General features: G+C 45.3%; 1 protein-coding gene across 14 annotated transcripts in view; it reads left to right on the top strand.

Annotated features, from left to right (window-relative positions):
* The window catches only part of TCF7L2 (transcription factor 7 like 2), a 208,272-nt gene that overhangs the window by 123,443 nt on the left and 66,133 nt on the right, over positions 1–18,696 (top strand). For 8 of the 14 annotated variants that reach the window (XM_017892472.1, XM_017892478.1, XM_017892479.1 and 5 more), the window contains one exon: positions 6,459–6,602. The exons of 5 other annotated variants lie outside the window; for them this stretch is intronic. In XM_017892472.1, coding sequence (XP_017747961.1) covers positions 6,459–6,602 — 144 coding nt within the window. The remainder of the gene's footprint in view (positions 1–6,458; positions 6,603–18,696) is intronic. One more of the 14 variants, XM_017892474.1, reaches the window with a different exon arrangement.

Raw genomic sequence — 18,696 nt, 5'->3', positions numbered from 1 at the left:
ACTAGTCAGTGGGAGGGTGGCAGTGGCAGTGACACTGACGCCCTACACTCTGTCTGTGCCGAGGTCGAGGAGGGGTGAGCAGTGCTTTGTAAAGGTATGTGAAAAGGTGGCCTCTTTCTGTGTTTGTTCTGTTTTGCCTTCTGTTTGGAGCCTTGTCTTTTTCTCAGGTGAGGTCTTTGAGGGCTGAGGTAGACTTCATTTCTGCATGCCTTGAGTGCAGAGATGGTGATTACATTTCAACTTGTGCCAACTTTGAGCAGAGTGGCTGTGTGGTATGGAGGTAGTAAGGGAAGAGGGAGGTGTGCTGTGTGTGACCTGGACACTTGCCATTCGTGACTCTAGGACATTGCCCTCCACATATACTGATACCCTCACACACACACACACACACACACAGGTGTGGGCCCATACTCACACCTTGCCACTCACACATGCTCACATTAAAAAAAAAATAATGAGAAAAAAGGATTGCATAAATTTGCCATGTGAGTGATGATATCCCAGTCTGGGGAGGAACTGGCTCATCTTTATGATAAAAATGGTAGCTTATCTGGAGCTCTGATTGCAGTTTCTTTGCATCAAGTTGACAGTGTATTTAAGATGTAATTAGTTCCCATCAAAGTTACTTCACCTTCAGAGGTGAGAATTATTGATGGTGCATAAAGCTGGATCAGTGTGACCTGTAAAGACCTTACCTCTCTCCAAGGTTACATGTGTGTACGTGGGGTTGGTTGGTTTGTTTGGATGGCTGGTTTTTGGCATCCTTGTGTGTGAATAAATGATAAGAAATATGAGGATGTTACCTTCTCACCGATTTTAAAAAATTGTCAGTTCACTACTTTGCTTTTTTAGTGGAAGGGCCCTTAACAATATCCTTCTTTTAGATGGATTTCTTATTGTTCCAAAGAAGCCACATTTCCAAAAGAAAATTCTTCCATTTATGCATAGAACCTTCAACTCTGTTCTTTAAAAATCTAGACTTTAGTTTCAGCTCCTTTTTAGCTGTGTGGTCCTGGACAGGCCCTTTTACATCTAGACTTGGAGATTTAAAGAAAATCATAAAGAATTAGATTAGATGATTTCTAAGACTCACTTCATTTTAAAACTCTGATCTTTCAGAGATCCACAAATCCGTTCCCTCTTGCTGTGGAGGAGAAAATACATGAAAATTCGAATCCACATGCATTTGTCAGGATTCTCCAGAGACACAAAACCAATAGGATGTATGTGTTTATGTAGAGAGATTTGCAATAAGGAACTGGCTCACCTAGTCATGGAATTCCATAATCTGCATTATCAAGTGTCATGATCTGTAGCTGGGAAGCTGGAGACTCTCCCAGGAGAGTCCATGGTGAAGCTCTAGTCTTAGTCTAAAGGCTGGAAGACTGGTAGAACTGACAGTGTAATTCCTGTTCGAAGGCCGGTGGGCTCAAGCCCAGAGATACTGCTTTAGCTCAAGTCCGAAGGCAGTTACTCAGGAGGATGCCCCCTGATTCGGAGGAAGATTGGCCTTGTATTCTATTTAGGCCTTCAGCTGGTTGGCTGAGGCCTGCTCACATCAAGGAGGGCCATCTGCCTTGCTCAGTGAATGTTAAACTTATTCAAAAATATCCTCAGAGAAACATCCAGAATAATGTATAACCAAATATCTGGGCACCCCGTGACTTAATCAAACTGACACGTAAGGCCAGGCATGGAAGCTCACGCCTGTAGCAATCCCAGCACTTTGGGAGATGGAGGCGGGTGGATCACTTGAGGCCAGGAGTTGGAGACCTGCCTGGCCAACGTGGTGAAACCCCATCTCTACCAAAAAAATAAAACATTAGCCGGGAGTGGTGGTGCACACCTGTATTCCCAGCTACTTGGGAGGCTGAGTCACGAGAATTGCTTGAACCCAGGAGGCGGAGGTTGCAGTGAGCCGAGATTGCACCCCTGCACTCCAGCCTGGGTGACAAAGAGAGACTATCACAAAACAAAACAAAACAAAACAAAACAAAACAAAACAAAACCAAAAATACTCTGACACATAAAATTAATTACCAACAGAGTTTTCTGAGGCAAAGAGGAGTAAAGCTCTTTCCTTTTTCTTCTTGCCTATGAGGTTGGTTCAGATTCTTCTAACAGCCAATGATTGTTGGCTGATTTTACTCTGAATGACACCTTTCTTTCTTTTTATTCAGGTCTCCCTCTGTCACCCGGGCTGGAGTGCAGGGGCACAATCATGGTTCACAGCAGCCTTGCTCTTCCAGGCTTAACCAAACCTTTCACCTTGGCCTTCTGAGTAGCTATGGGCCTGCACCACCACATCTGGCTAATTTTTTTTTTTTTTTAATTTTTAGTAGAGACGAGGTCTTGCTATGTTGCCCAGTCTAGTCTTGAATTCTTGAGCTCAAGCAATCCTCTAGCCTTGGCCTCAGAAAGTGCTGGGATTATAGGTGTGAGCCACCGCACCCAGCCCTGAGTGACATTATTTCATACAAAATTCTCATCTCTGGAGGCCTTTGTATTTTTAGGGGTTTTGTTTTTCAAATGCTTTTCACCTCCTTCTATACTTGTTCATTTTTAAATGTTTCCTGGCAAAGCAATTAGTATTTTCTGGCTTACTAGGTGCTATTCGATTGCATTAGCTTTTGAGTATTACCCAGCTAGTTGTGGAGTGGGGCAGTAAGCTCATAAAGAAGCAAGACAGTGGAATACACAAATATTACTACGACTTTATGGATGGCACACCTTGATTCTTGATCCATGTGGCTGTGTTCAGATCTGGTTAGCACATGATGACATCAGGTCCTGAGCCACCAGTGAGACTCAAACCCAGCAGCCCTGTCAGTCTACCTTCTCTCTTGACTTGATCTCATAACTTCACTTTCCATGGGAGGAACACACCTCTTGAGGTCCTGTGTCACAAATAGGCAGTGTTTCTGGAGAAAGCCAGGAGGCAGATTTCAGTGCTAGTTAGCATCTGTGGCCTCTACTTTCTGGATTTGGTGCATTTTGGAGACCACAGAATGACATGAAATAGCTCAGTGCTGCCAGTGGCATTGACAGGGACACTAGAGGTAAAGGAGGGCCCTCGGGGCAATTCCAGCAGGTGGGTGGTGGCTGAAGGTCCTAGTCTTCTTTCTGCAGAGACTGGCCACCTGCTTCATTCTTTCAAGAAGCGCCAAATCCCTGCTTCAGTACTTTGCCTTGTAACAGCCCACTCATCATGTCAGGAGAATGAAACTCACGAGGCCTTCATTTACTTTTATCCTGTAACACCTCCAATTTTTCCCACATCCTCCCTTGATTCATGGATGGACAATTCGTGGATGGAGGCCAGTCTGGCTGAGGTGACGACTGCTTCAGTCGAAATTCCTCTCTGTCTCCTCAATCCCAGTTCAGACTGGCCTGAGCAAAATGAATGTATTGATCCATAACTGAAAAGTCCAGAGTGGTCAGGCATCAGGCATGGCTGGATCCAGGGGCCCATGTATTAGAACCATCTCCTTCCAGTTCTGGGCTCTGCTAGCCTCCCAGTTGGTTTTACTGCACAGAGGTTTATTCAAGTCCAAAGAGATCTTCTGTTTGTCTACAAGTCTGTGACCTTGATTCTGAACCTGTGTCTATGGGAAGGGATTGCAGCGTCTGAGTGAGTTTGTAGTGCGTAAACTTTCCCACTTCTGAAGCTGGGTGTGGGGTTCACTCCACTAAGCTACATGGTTTTACAGTCAGGGGGCTGCCCCCTAAGTAATTGGCAGTAATTGTTACCAGAAAAATCATGAATGGACACTGAGCAGAAAACTCAGCAGATGTTTATTTCCTTGTCTTTAGGATTTGTTGAAGAGTTTTTTGTTTGTTTGTTTTTTAAGAAAGACTCAAAAGGGAGGGGGCAAAGAAACTATAGTTATTTTATCATGGTATAAAAGATTTTGTAGTTGTATATACATTTGAACTTTTATAAGACATCTCCTACCCCCCTAAAATTGGAAGTCATTTATTAAGACTTTGTATTCTCTAAGAGGATTGGAAATGAATAATTAAGAATATTAAAGAGGAAAGCTGGAGTGTGGTCTTGAAGGGGTAATAAACCTCCTTCCAGCCACATACACACACGAAAGGAAAGCAGTGTAGCCCGGTAAGATAAGGTGGAGAATAAGGTTAGGGGTAAGGTTAATTCTACAAGTTCAAAGCCGGTAGCCCCTGATGCAATGCTGGACGTGAACTGTAAATTTGGCTCCGAGGTTCTCAGGCATGGGAGAATATCTAGATCTGTACAGAGAGGTTGTGTGTGTGTTTAACATTTCCATAAGGTACAATTTCCTCTAAGAATAAAGGCCATGAGAAAATGCCCGTGGAAGATAAAGAAGACCATGTGGTCTGTGGCAACCACGAATTCATTTCTTTCCTAGTGCATTCTCTGGGGCACTTTGGTAACTCTGCCTCTTTGCTGTCAGCATTGTGTTAGAAAATAAAGCAAGCAGACAGGGATTAAACCCTCATGTTGCTGGGTTCCTTCTAAAAACAATTGGAGGGCTAACCAAGTCACCTTTGGTGGAAGGCAGTAAGGTGAGTCACCGCTGTGGCTGGACTGAATAGGATAGCCTTAGCTGTAAAATTGGGCTGATCTTTCAAATGGACTCATGCTTGCCTAATGACTCATGCTCCTGTTTACAAATCAGCTCTGTGAAGAAATGCAGAGTGGGACGCTCTGCTTCCCAGACGGAGACCTTAGACCTCCAGGGGTGGAGAACCAAGTACTTCCTCTGGTGCTCAGCTTCCCTTCCCGGGGGCAGATCTCTCAGCTTCTGGCAGTTAGTTGGTTGCTCTCAAAATCCAGACACAGGGTCAGCTGCAGCCAGCATGGGCCCTGGAGTAGCTCCAGTTATGGAGCAGCAATGGCCCCCTCTCATTTTGGGAGCTCACTTTGCCTGTTGATGGTTTTAATCCATCTGGATAAACTTGGAGCCCATGGGAATACCATGTACTGTGGTAACCATGTACACTGCTCTAAAGATGTGGCTGCTGTTGTATAAATTTTTCCTTGATTTTTATCAATTTCCTCTTTTCCAGAGTCTTCCATACCCACTATGTCTACTGTGATAGTGCACATAAAAAACATACAAGATGTTGGTGTTATCCTCAATCTCTTATTCTTAATCCTGAACAAATTACGTGAAAAAATTGTTCATGGAGTTTTCCTCGTATAAAACTTTTACAATGAATATAAAGGGCATAGCTATTTCTCTTTTTTAAAAAAGGAAAGTAGAATAATATTTCTTGATTGCAAAATCGCCCTTCTTGGACCCCAAGTTGTTTTTTACAGCCCTAAATTCTCTTGTTTATAGAGCCATAGACAGGCCAATGGGTCTCTACAGCAGGCACCCGCATGAGTTGACTGGGACCTGGTCTATATTACCCCTCTGCCATTTACTAGCTGTGTGACCTTGGGCATGCTTCTTACAGTCTCTGAGTCAGTTTCCTCCTCTGTGAAATGGGCATGATACTACCTACCTCATAAAGTAGGTGTGAGGATTAATGGAGTAAGAGGCACACTCCTGTCCAGGGCCCCAGACAGAGTAGGCTGTCAGTAAACTGTAGTAGTTATTGTGACAGGGTTTGAAATTCAAATGAACACATAATTTCTTGAGCACCCAAGGTGTGTGCTGCCAGATCTTTCAAGGGGTCCAGGATTGGTAGTATAGTTGCTTGTCTCAAAAGACTGTCGCCTGGCAGAGAAAAAGGTATTGAGGTATGAGTGAAGACAGATCACCCAAGCATGGTGCTGCTTGCCTGAGATCTCAACACTTTGGGAGGCCGAGGTAGAAGGATTGCCTGAGCCCAGGAGTTCGAGATCAGCCTGAGCAACATAGCAAGATTCTGTCTCCACACACACAAAAATAAAAAGATTAGCTGGGTGTGGTGGCGTGTGCCTGTAGTCCTAACTGTTTGGGAGGCTGAGACAGGAGGATTGCCCAGAAGTTTAAGTTCAGTCTGGGCAACATAGCAAGACCCCATCTCTTTAAAAAAAAAAAAAAGATCAGCTCCCCAAACAGCTGAATTATTAAGTGGAACCATATGTAATTATATTTTTGTAGGACAGAAATACCAGCAATTTCACATAACTAATAGATTCAGTAAGGTAAGTTGAGAGAGAAAATGCTAGCTAGGTGGTTCTTGAGAGGCTCAGAGGAAGGGGAGGCCATGCCCATTAGGAGAATGGTGGGTAGGGGTGAGAATACACAACAGGAAGGCTGCCTGGAGGAAGCTGCATTTCAGATGTTCCTAGAAGGGACCCTGAGCTGGATGGCAGGGAAATGGGAGAGTTCTGATTTGCGCTGGGAACTATAATCCCTCTTGCTTGGAGCTTCTGTAGAAATGTGGGTTAGGGTAGAAAGGAAGGCTGGGGGCTGTGTGTGCCTTGGTGACGTGTTCCCCTCGCTCCCGAGCCTTACTCTGTTCCCCTTTCTTCCTGGCAGCAGAGCCCCCTCCCTTGCTGCACTCAGGGACATGACTGTCAGCACTTCTACCCCCCCTCAGACTTCACTGTCAGCACTCAAGTCTTCAGGGACATGAAAAGGAGCCACTCCTTACAAAAAGTTGGGGAGCCCTGGTGTATTGAGGTAGGTCTCGGAGCAGAATGACGGTATGAGATGAGTTAGCTCTGAAATGAAGCCGCCCATCTAAAGTTTACCTCTCTCTAGGGCAGGGCCCATCCACTGCGGTCCCTGAATTCTTGGCGGGTCACTGTCATTTCGGGTGCCATGATGTCTGGGTGTGCTGACCACTGATAGGGATATCATAGCCATAAAAACGCCTGTTTACAAGGAGAGGGTGGAGGGTGGTGCTCCCATGACTCCAGGATGCCTGACTCCCAGTGAAGGCCTCGTAATCCAGTGCCACACGTAACTTCCGTGAAAATGAGGAACACAACCATATCCCATTAAACTTGGCCTCATTAAGTGTCTCCTGGGACTCTTCACAGTTCGCAATGAAGAAGTTACCACCTCAACTTCGCCTTCGTTACTAGTAATCCAGAACTTAAAGATTTTCTTTTAAAATTCAGGGTGCTGGAAAATGCCCACTTTGCCTCGACAGTACCTACCAGAGGCAGCTGTGAATGGCTTTACTTGCAGATGTTGCTCTCCAAGGACAGGAAGCATTGTTAATTTCCTTTAAATAATTCAATACAACATCAATACCCCACACTGCTCAGTGCTTGGGAGTGGCAGTTCTCTTCAGATTAGTAGTCCTCAAGAAAAAAGAACATCTAGAACATGCTTTTATCTTCAGAAAAGCAAAAGTCAATGCAGATGAAAAATTTTCAAGGAACTCTTAGATTTAAACAGCAAATGATTTAGTACTAATGTTAGCTTTTAAAAAAAGAAAATGAATATTTATGAACCAACTAATAAAACCTCTGTATTTAAAAACATTTATTGTATACCTACTGGGTGCTGTGCTATGTGTTAGAGCCACAGGAACAGAAAGCAGTGCCTCCTTAGGCAGAAACCTGGAGTGATATATATGTACGTAAGTCTTGCTGTTGGAGAGAGAAAACGTGGAATAAATCATCTTTAAAAGTTTGTTCTGGCATAGGAAGTGATAAATAGCCATATAAGAGAACTAGAAACTGTAAAAATATGTAAAGAAAATGTAAATACCTATATTCTTATTACCTATTGATAATCTCTCTGTTTTTTTTTTTTTTGAGATGGAGTCTCGTTCTGTTGCCCAGGCTGGAGTGCGGTGGCGCGATCTCAGGTCACTGCAACCTTTGCTTCCCGGGTTCAAGCGATTCTCCTGCCTCAGCCTCCTGAGTAACTGGACTACATGTGCACACCACTAAGCCCAGATAATTTTTTGTATTTTTAGTAAAGACGGGGTTTCACCGTGTTAGCCAGGATGATCTCGATCTCCTGACCTCATGATCCGCCTGTCTCGGCCTCCCAAAGTGCTGGGATTATAGGTGTGAGCCACCGCACCTGGCCTTTTTTATTTTTCAATTTTTTTTTGAGATGGAGTCTCACTGTGTCTCCCCGGCTGGAGTGTGTGATCTTGGCTCACTGTGACCTCCACCTGCCGGGTTCAAGAAATTCTCCTGACTCGCGAGTAGCGGGGATTACAGGTGCTTGCCACCACACCCAGCTAATTTTTGTATTTTTAGTAGAGACGAGGTTTTGCCATGTTGGTCAGACTGGCCTTGAACTCCTGACCTCAGGTCATCCGCCTGCCTCAGCCTCCCAGAGTGCTGGGATTACAGGCGTGAGCCACCATGTCTGTCTGATAATCTCTGAATATTTGGATACATTTCCAAATTTCTAATCATTTATATGCACGAACCTTAAAAGTGTTTCACAAAATTGGGATTATACCTCATAAGGTTTTGCAAATTCTTTCTACTTTTAATTCTAGGAACACTTTTTGATATTATAACATGTGCCTAATTCTCTTTAGTAACTTCATGTACTAAAGTGGAAATCCCCTGGTCCAACTATTCCCTGTTAGCCAAATGCGCATAAAACTGAAGACGTGGCTGGCTGCAGTGGCTCACACCTGTAATCCCAGCACTTTGGAAGGCTGAGGTGGGCAGATCACCATGTCAGGAGTTCGAGACCAGTGAAACCCGTCTCTACTAAAAATATGAAAATTAGTTGGGCATGGTGGCGTGCGCCTATAATCCCAGCTACTCGGGAGGCTGAGGCAGGAGAATTGCTTGAACCCGGGAGGCAGAGGTTGCAGTGAGCCGAGATTGCACCACTGTACTCCAGCCTGGGCGACAGAGTGAGACTCCATCTCAAAATGTTTCTGGAGTCTTTCGGACTTTCGCTGTCTTGCATGCTTGCCTCTGATCTTGCATGTTCTTGGGCCATGCCTATGTCTTGATTACCTGGAGCTGCTGTCTGTGTGTGTAAGGGGCATGCCCTTTAACTGGCCTGGGTCTGATAGAGCAGGGAGGCCCCCTTTCTTCTGCATTAGCCATGGCCTGGTGGAAGATTTTTTTCAGTAGCCTGTCATTGGTTCAGCTTTTAATAAGCATAGCTGTTCATTCTGGCTATTTACGGTAAGATGATATGAATATAGCTATTCTCCCATCAGAGCCTGGCACATGGTAACTCATTAATCTTTGGTTGGCGGCAGGAGGTAGATAAAGGAACCAGGCACCCATTTTAAGTATGAGGAAAACGAAACAGAAAGACTGGGTTTCTTCCTTATAACTCAAGATCCGCAGGAGCTGATTAGATCCCTGGCGCCAGTGACTGAGCATTTCTCAACCTTGTCCTCAGAACCCAGCAGCATCTCCCAGGGACGTGCCAAAATGCCACGTTTCCAGGATGTCATCTAAATCTGTAAACTGTGAATAGGTGAGATACAAAGATGCCACTTAATGGGCTGTGCCAACTTGGGCAAGTTACCCGACTGATCTGTGCTTCAATTTCTCCATCAGTGGTAAAGGTTCACATATGGGCTGTGTATAAAGGGGGTGCTTGGTGAGAGAGCTGATGGGCTCAGACTGGTGCAGGCAATTAGCAGGATTCTTGAGGATTCACACCCTGATGGTGTGTCCGTGTGATGGGCCAGTTGCTGCTGGAGTAGCTCAGTTATGTGTTCCCTGTAGGTTTTCATGGAAATTCACATGTAACATTCCTAGTACCTACTTCAAGAATTTTGGTGGTGGCTGGGCGTGGTGGGTCACACCTGCAGTCTCAGCACTCTGGGAGGCCGAGGCGGGCGGATCACAAAGTCAGGAGTTCAAGACCAGCCTGGCCAACATGGTGAAACCCTGTCTCTACTAAAAATACAAAAATTAGCCAGGCGTGGTGGCACATGCCTGTAATTCCAGTTACTTGGGAGGCTGAGGCAGAAGAATTGCTTGAACCTGGGAGGCAGAGGTTGCAGTGAGCCAAGATAGCACCACTGCACTCCAGCCTGGGCAACAGAGCAAGACTCCCTCGGTGGGGGGGGGGGGGGGCAGGGGAAGAATTTTGGTGATGTCTCAGAATCCTGATCCCACAGCATGGGTGTGATAGAAATAGCTCTGCAGAGTGTGGTGGGGACCTCCTGTGACTGGTCATAAGAACTAAGTTTGAGTCCAACACTCACTTTTTTGGCAAGGTGCTTCCCCGCTCTGTGATGCAATTCATGTATCTGCAAAAAAGGGAGTGGTCATGGGATATTCCTCCAGTCTGCTCCACTGGGTACCTACAGAGATCCCTTGACATTTAACACAGGCTTCCTGTGATCCAGGAACTACTGTAAGAATTACTATAACTACCTCCTATATTAACTTTTCCAAACCTTGATAGCAACCTTATGAAGGAGGTGCTGTGATTATTCCCATTTTGCAGTTAAGGTAACTGAGCCAGAGAGAGAGAAAGCAACATCCCTAAGATCACCCAGCTGAAGAGTGATAGCTATAAAATTGCTGGTAATGAAGGGGCATGGTTATTGGCCATGGTTCAGAGCCGTGATACCAGCCGTCTTCCACTTGTTCAGGGAGAACGTGTTTGATCCTTTTCTTCACTCAGCCACCTTAGGAGTTGGGAGGAAATTTTGGTTCAGGATACCTAAGTTCTTACAAGTCTTAACAGTTGTACTTTCTGTCCCATCCACATTTCAAATTCATTGTCCCTTCTCTTTCTTTCCATGTAATTCAGCCGGATTTGAACCCTTTAGATCCCTTCCTCTAGGGAATTAAGGTTGGTAGACCAGCTGAGTAAATGTGACTCAGAAAGTCAGTATCCACCTGGGCAGGGATGAGTCATTTCTTTCTAGTTAGCTATTCATGTACATTTTAAAGCTCGCCACACAAAGTCATTACATTGAGGCTATTAACATGTTTAATAGTGACAATAATAGGGTGTGACCCATGGCATATAACCGCATTCAGATAAGAAGAAAGAGTTTTCTTTTTTTTTCTTCCTGTAATTGCTCAGTCAATAACATTTTCACGGAAATACTTGCAAACAAACTTTTAAAAAGTTCTTTGTCCAAACCCTTCCCTGATTCCTTGTTTCCTTCCTCTTCAGGGGTTCTATAAACTTTTCCTGATCAGTGGCCAGGGATTAGTGAGATGGTGCACTCTGTCCTTCTGATTTTGTGGTTGACCTACCCTTTTGCTGGTGTTGAGCCTGTTTTTATTGCATTTTTGGGGGTGTGTTTGTGTGTGCGCACGCGCATGTGTGTATTTTCAGGAGGGGGCACATTATTGCTTCTACTTGCTTGTTAATCTCTTAATCTAGAAATTTCAGGGAAGAAGAGACTTCCGCTAAATTTGCCAAGCTAGACACATAAACAAGGAGTTAGCCATTTTGGTGAGAGGAAATGAAACTTTTCTTGGGTTTATTAGACCACATCCTATGTGGCTTATTATATGTCTGATTTCTAAAAAGCATGTCATCATGGTCAAAGTTTTATTTTGCTTGTTAGTCATTTGAAACAAATATAGATATTGCTTCATTTCCTGGGTACTGTAGTTTTCAGTACGTGGTATGTATGGAAAATTTGAATCTACACAATGAAGGGCACTAGAAGGGAAGTATTTGCTAATTTATAAGTCTCTACATTATAACTTTGGATTAGCAAGCATTCTGCTAACTAAACATTTTCATTTATAGCCTACCCCGATTATATAAAGAAGCAGATGAGACAACCAAAGAAATACCCTTCCAAGACAAAGTGAATATTTTGAAATACTTCCTCTCAGTCGTTTAAAAAATGTGATTTAAAAATCATAGGTGGGATCATATGATACACGCATTTGTTTTCTGTTTATTTTACATCTCTCTATACTAGAAACGCTTTCCTATGTATGCCACAAAAACTCTTTGTGAAAGTACTAATGGTTATCTCTCCTGTCCCTTAATATGCTTAGCTGTTGACCCAATGAACACAGACTGTTTCCAAAGTTCTGCTGTTGGCCGGGCACTGTGGCTCATGCCGCTTGAACCTGGGAGGCGGAGGTTGCAGTGAGCCAAGACTGCACCACTGCACTCCAGCCTGGGCGACAGTGCGAGACTCTATCTCAAAAAAACAAACAAACAAAACCAAAAAACAAAGGTCCACTATTAATAGTGCAATTGCATCTCATGTGGCAGAGGGTGTAAGTTGCAAATAGTGAAGAGAGAGTGATTCTGGAACATTCTATAATGCCCCCTTGATATATGTGACCCCTCATTGCCTTGCATGTATAGCCCCAGATCGTTCTGTGCAAGTGGGCCAGCAAATTCAACTCCTCGTCACCCCCTCTCTACCCCAGTTCATGCTGACTGGGTAGGATGGCAGGTGGGACTACCAGATTATTTTAATTTTTTCCTTCCCCACATTCTCTATCTGCCAGTATTTTTTTGTTGAAGTCTTTTAGGGTAAATGAGCGGACAAATTTTCTCTGCTGATCAACCACTGAGGACACTGCCGTTCCTCCCTGGGAATTTTTAATGCCTCAGTGAGGTCGTATTGCCAGTGCAGAGGGAACATGACATAGTCCCACTCTACTTATCAGATGCAGAGCTTGCCACCAGGAAAACAGACACAGAGAAGCCAGGATCATTTCTGGCCCCATTCCCCTCATTGTTCACCATTCCTTGGGCTGCAAAGAGATGTCATTGTAAATGCTATCCTTTTCATTTTGTATACTAAGCAGGAAGCCCAGGGACTCTCCTCAAGGTCTTCCAAGGAGCTCATCCATGCAGAAGATAGGAGTGTTCCTGCACCCTGCATCCTAGCTTCAGTGAGCCCACTTGACACCCTCCAGGGCACCGCAAGCCGTGCCCATGTCTCTCCACATTAGTGGCTACCTCCCTTTTCCCCTTTCGTCGTGAGCCACGTATTTTCTTTGTGTCTCGTGTGACAAAGGTCATTGGTAGAGAAGATTTGGGCCTTTGGTGTGTGACATGGCCTCCCCACAGTTGATTGTTTTGGCTCCTCCCCTTTTGTAATGCTGTGAGGTGACAGGTCACTTTTTAATGGGCTAGTCTGCGTCAAGGGAGAGTAAAATTAGCCTTAAGACTTTGTATTCCATATAGGGTCTCCCATACGAGAATATGCAGTTAGCACTTAGGGAGAGAGGCAGATGCTGCAGGGGTGGTTTTGACATTATCTGCCTATCATAAGTCAGCATTTCTGTTGATATACCTCTTTCTCAGATATCAATCCCTTTTATGATGTCACCAAGGTAGACGTTTGGAATTTGGAAACGGAGAGGAACCATATTTCAGCCCAGACTCTGGAACTTAATTTACTCATTTTTATAAGGGCAGTGATTATTAGGCCAGCAAAATGGCAGATCTGAGCTCTCATTCTTCGTTATAAGGTCTGTCCTATGGACCTTATTGGAAAGGTATTTATTGCATCAGCTGCTGCTGGTTTTGCCAGGAGCACCATTGTCTTTCCCCTTTTACTTCACACCCATCCATGTTCTCTGTCACGTCTCTGAAAGGCCGTTTCAAACCGGTCTGCATTAAGAAAAGTCAGTAATTTCTTTTTTTTTTTTTTTTTTTAGTTTGGTGGAAGCGCCATAGAAGGCCAGATTTGCTTTTCCTGGTCAATGTCTGGCTTCTTCTACGGGGGCCAAAAATGAAAGAGGAGCAGCCACACCCTTTTAGATTCTGGCCATGTCACAGCGCACTCACAGCCAGCTTCAGAGGCCAGGACAGCAGGGAGAAAGGCTCTTGGCTGGGAGGATCTAAATTAGAGGCCTGTTTGTACTCAGAGTGAAAGTTTCTGTTTTGGAAAAGCCAGTTCTCTCCAGAGGGGAGGGTGGGGATGGGAAAGCAATGAAGACACCAGAGAAAGAATAAATAAGAGGGAGAAGTGAGGGGGCATGTAGTGACTGCAGGACGTGGAACCCCCCTGCTCGGCTTCTGCTCCAACCCTACCGGTCAGTGGGTCAGACAAGCTTAGCCTGAGCCCCGCATCACCATCCCTGTCCTGGTGGTAGCCTCTTGCTGTTTGGAAAAACAGAGTTGGGGGAGATGACAGTAGCTTGACTGTGATCTACACACAGGACAGGTTGGGAGGGGTCCCGCACACTCTCACTTAGTGCTCATCCCAACTCCTGCCTGCTGGGTTTGTGGCAGCATTTGTGGTAAGCCTTGTGGTTCACCAGGGACCAGGGTGACAGGTGAGAAATCCACTTGTTCGTGAGAAATGAGCTCTACTAGAAAGTAGGAGCAACTTGTAACGAACCAGGGGAAGTCCAGTGTGTAGGCTGTCACAACTCTCTCGGGACAAATTTCTTTTCTCTTGCCAGTTGTAGAAGAACCCATGAGGAGAACAGGTGCGGTGGCTCACGACTGTAATCCCAGCACTTTGGGACGCCAAGGTGGGTCGATCACCTACCTGAGGTCAGGAGTTTGAGACCAGCCTGGCCAACATGGTGAAACCCCATCTCTACTAAAAATACAAAAACTAGCCAGGCGTGGTGGCAGGCGCCTGTAATCCCAGCTCCTTGGGAGGCCGAGACAGGAGAATCACCTGAACCCAGGAGGTGGAAGTTGCAGTGAGCCAAGATTGCACCACTGCACTCCAGCCAGGGTGACAGAGTGAGACTCTGTCTCAAAATAAAAAACAAACAAACAAAAAAAAATAAACAAAAAAAACCATGAGAAAGATATATGGAGGTGAGAGGGAAAGGTGTACCCTGGAGGGATTATTTATGGCATCTTTTACTGGCTTCAGAAACACATGTCATGGCCTGATGCAGTAGCTCACGCCTATAATGCTAGCACTTTGGGAGGCTGAGGCGGGCGGATCACCTGAGGTCAGGAGTCAGAGACCAGCCTGGCCAAAGTGGTGAAACCCTGTCTTTGCTAAAAAACACAAAAATTAGCCAGATGTGATAGTGTGCCTGTAATTCCAGCTACTCGGGAGGCTGAGGCAGGAGAATCACTTGAACCTGGAAGGTGGAGGTTGCAGTGAGCCAAGATAATGCCACTGCACTCCAGCCGGGGTGACAGAGTGAGACTGTGTCTCAAAAAAAAAAAAAAGAAGAAGAAACACATGTCATACCTGAAGGGAAGATAGGTCCTTTCCCTGCCCTTCTTCCCCATTTCCTTGGTAGGGTTAGCAGTGTCTGGCACAGGCTTCTGACCCTCACGATGTAGTGATATGTTGGGGATGTTTGTTTCTTCTTAGACCTTTCCTGCTTGGGACAACAAAATCTACAAGATCCAGGTCTCTGTTGGGGCTTTCTGCACTGGGGTCTTCCCTGGTCAGGTCACTTGCAACTGTTTTTCAAATCTGCATTCACTGGCATGCAATTCTGTGCCCCTGATTCAAGGTATGAGGGTCGAATGTGAGACATGGGGTTTTTTTTTAAAAAATTGTATTTTAGGCCGGGCTTGGTGGCTCATGTCTGTAATCCCAGCACTTTGGGAGGCCGAGGCGGATGGATCACAAGGTCAGGAGTTCGAGGCCAGCCTGGCCAATATGGTGAAACCCCGTCTCTACTGAAAATACAAAAATTAGTGGTGGCATGCACCTGTAGTCCCAGCTAGTCAGGAGACTGAGGCAGGAGAATCGCTTCAACCCAGGAAGCAGTGGTTGCAGTGAGCCAAGATCATACCACTGCACTCCAGCCTGGGTGACAAAGTGAGACTCTGTCTCAAAACAAAATAAAACATTAAAAAAAAAATGTATTTTAAAGTATATTGTGATCATTGACTTTTTCTTTTGGTCTCCAGTTCTATGAATTGTAATAGAAATTCGTATTATTGTCACCACATAGGACCCAGAACGGCTCCATCACCATGTACATGTCCTGTTGCTGCCTTTGTATAGTTACTGGAGATGTGGGTTTTATTTTTATTATTTTCTCCATTTGATAGACAGTACTGACTTGATTCACTTCATCCATTCCAGGGCTAATGTTTCACTGTTGATTGTCAGGGGCTCTGCTCTCCTGTTTCTCCAGCCCTTTCCAGGGAAAGAGATGTAACTACAGTGCCATGGTTGTCAGCTTGTTAGTTATTGGCAAGTCTTGGTTGGATTGTCTATTCTTCATTGTGGGCTGTCCTTGCCCATACACCTAGCACACTCTGGGCCCCTTTGTGGATTTATGAGAATTCAAGCTAATTCCAACAGTGGCCAAAGAAAAAATAGTGAGGGAAATATGTTATTGCTAACTATGTAGTCCTCAGAGTGAAAATGACTTTGGGAGTATTCTGCTTTGAATTATTTATTTTACTGTTTCTCAGGTGTCAGGACAGATTTTCAAGATTTGGGCATAATGTTTAAAATGAAGGTGGTATGTCTGTAGATTTTATTGACCCAACTTGGTCCTCCCAAGCTGTCCTCACCAGCCCCACTACTTAGATGAAACCAGGAATGGCATGAGGAGAGCACCCAAGCCGCCTGCACCAGTCCTCATTGCATCCCCACCCAGGCTCTGGAACGAGCTGCTACACGCACAGGAAGACCAGAGCTGCCGTCTTCCTGGCTGTTGTTCAGAGCTAATGCTTTCTTGGGGAAAAGTGCAATGTAGGGCTATGTGTGTGGTGGAGATCTGCTGTGTGTGCTTGTCCTCCCCCTGGGAAATGAGAGGTGACCTCCGAGGTCCCAGCTCAGAGTGTCACACTCGAGTGAACAGTAGATGATGCCTCTGCCGTGCGTTTTGCTGGGGAAGGTAATAGCCATCGCACACATGTAAATTCTTGTGTAATCCAATTCCTGTCTTTGTAATTACTTGGAGACTTGCCATCGCAGGCAATTGAGAAGTGGGAGCAGTGACCCTGGGCAGAAAGCAGAAATTGGAGGGGAGGGGAGAGGCGGAGAGGTGGCATCCAGAACACAGTTGTAGCTCTCCTGGCTTTACAGCATCTAAAATCACTTCAGGATCAGGAAAAAGCAAAAACATGATAACTGCCCTCCACGCAAGTACCCCAGCTTTTCTGTCCCAAGTGCCCGCTCCCTCTGTCTCTCTTTTAGCAGGCTGGAGGAATTCTCAGCGCGAGGTAGAGTCAGATCATCCGTGACTTAGCTGAGAGGAAGGACTTTTACTGATAAGAAACTCCCATTGTCTGGCAACAGGTTTCTGTAGAGGAATGTCTTCCAGGTGGGAGAAGAATGGTTTTCATTTTTAACAACCACACACTCTAAACAAAGCATCCCAAGCGCGGGTACCTAGCATAAGAAGAACAAAGGAGCCAGGAAACAAGTTGCTTTTCAGCATCCTCATGGAAATGATAGGGTATTTTAGAAAGTGGGTGGTGGCATTCTTTCCACAAGTATAGCAAGTGTCACTGTGGGGTCTTCATTCTCTCGAATATGCCTCTAGAAAGCAGAAGGCAGAATGATCAGCTGTGCTCTGAACGTGTTTGCCATTTGTCTGATTGACGTCGGAGATGTGATGTCACTTCTGCAAACACCCACATGAGAAGGTTTTTTTTTTTTTTTTTTTTTTTTTTCTTATTTGGGTGACAGATTGCATGTTAGAGCACTAAAAGATGAAAGGACTAAATATTTGCTTTAGAAAAACACAGTGGAAGATTCTCTCATCCTCCCCACTGAAAACTGATGGGCTTAGAATTCCATTAACCGAAATGACTGTCTGCAGTTAAACTTATTGCGACCCTCTGGGCATGATTAACAAGTCAGGTGGAAAGGGAAGGTGGAGGAATATACGGATTCTTTTCTCATGTTGTGTGGAATAGGGCACTTTAGTTGAAATTGAGGTTCTTTCAGCCAGGCGTGGTGGCTCACATCTGTAATCCCAGCATTTTGGGAGGCTGAGGTGGGTGGATCACCTGGGGTCGGGAGTTCGAGACCAGCCTGACCAACATGGAGAAACCTTTTCTCTACTAAAAGTACAAAATTAGCCGGGTGTGGTGGCGCATGCCTATAATCCCAGCTACTCGGGAGGCTGAGGCAGGAGAATCGCTTGAACTAGGGAGGAGTAGGTTGTGGTGAGCTGAGATCGCGCCATTGCACTCCGACCTGAGTGACAAGAGTGAAACTCCATCTCCAGAAAAAAAAAAAGAAAAATCCATCCTTCTTCAATGTGTATCTTATCCTTTTCAGTGTTTAATAGGACGTTATACTCAATGAATTGGTTTCCTCCCTGTAAAAAGGAGCAATTTGTTATTCCCTCTTTCAGATTTAATGATAAAGTCATAATTCTTGCAAGCCTTTTGAGGAGGATGTATCTTATCGCATCAGAAAGCTGGGCACAGTGGTTCACGCCTGTATCGTCAGTGCTTTGGGAGGCCAAGGATCACTTGGGGGCAGGATTTTGAGACCAGCTCAGGCAACATAGCAAGACCCCATCTCTAAAAACAGTTAAAAAGTTAGCCAGGCATGGTGGTGCCTACCTGTAGTCCCAGCTACTTGGGAGGTTGAGGCAAGAGAATTTCTTGAGCCCAGGAGTTCGAGACTGCAGTGAGCTCTAATTGAGCCACTGCACTCCAGCTTGGGCGACAGAACAAAACCTTGCCTCTTACAAAAAAGAAGAGAGGGGCTGGGTGTGGTGACTCACGCCTATAATCCTAGCACTTTGGGAGGCCACGGTGGGTGGATTGCCTGAGCTAAGGAGTTTGAGACCAGCCTGGGCAACATGGTGAAACCCCATCTCTACTAAAATACAAAAAAAATTAGCTGGGCGTGGTGGCGTATGCCTGTAGTCCCAGCTACTTTGGAGGCAGGAGGCGGAGGTTGCAGTGAGCCAAGATCGCGCCACTGCACTCCAGCCTGGGTGACAGAGCGTGACTCTGTCTAAAAAAA

The sequence above is a fragment of the Rhinopithecus bieti genome, unplaced genomic scaffold (genome assembly GCF_001698545.2).
Source record: "Rhinopithecus bieti isolate Rb0 unplaced genomic scaffold, ASM169854v2 scaffold_21201, whole genome shotgun sequence".
NCBI classification, from domain to species: domain Eukaryota; kingdom Metazoa; phylum Chordata; class Mammalia; order Primates; family Cercopithecidae; genus Rhinopithecus; species Rhinopithecus bieti.
The sequence above is the reverse complement of the archived record's forward strand: the minus strand, read 5'-3'. Positions and strand labels throughout refer to the sequence as shown.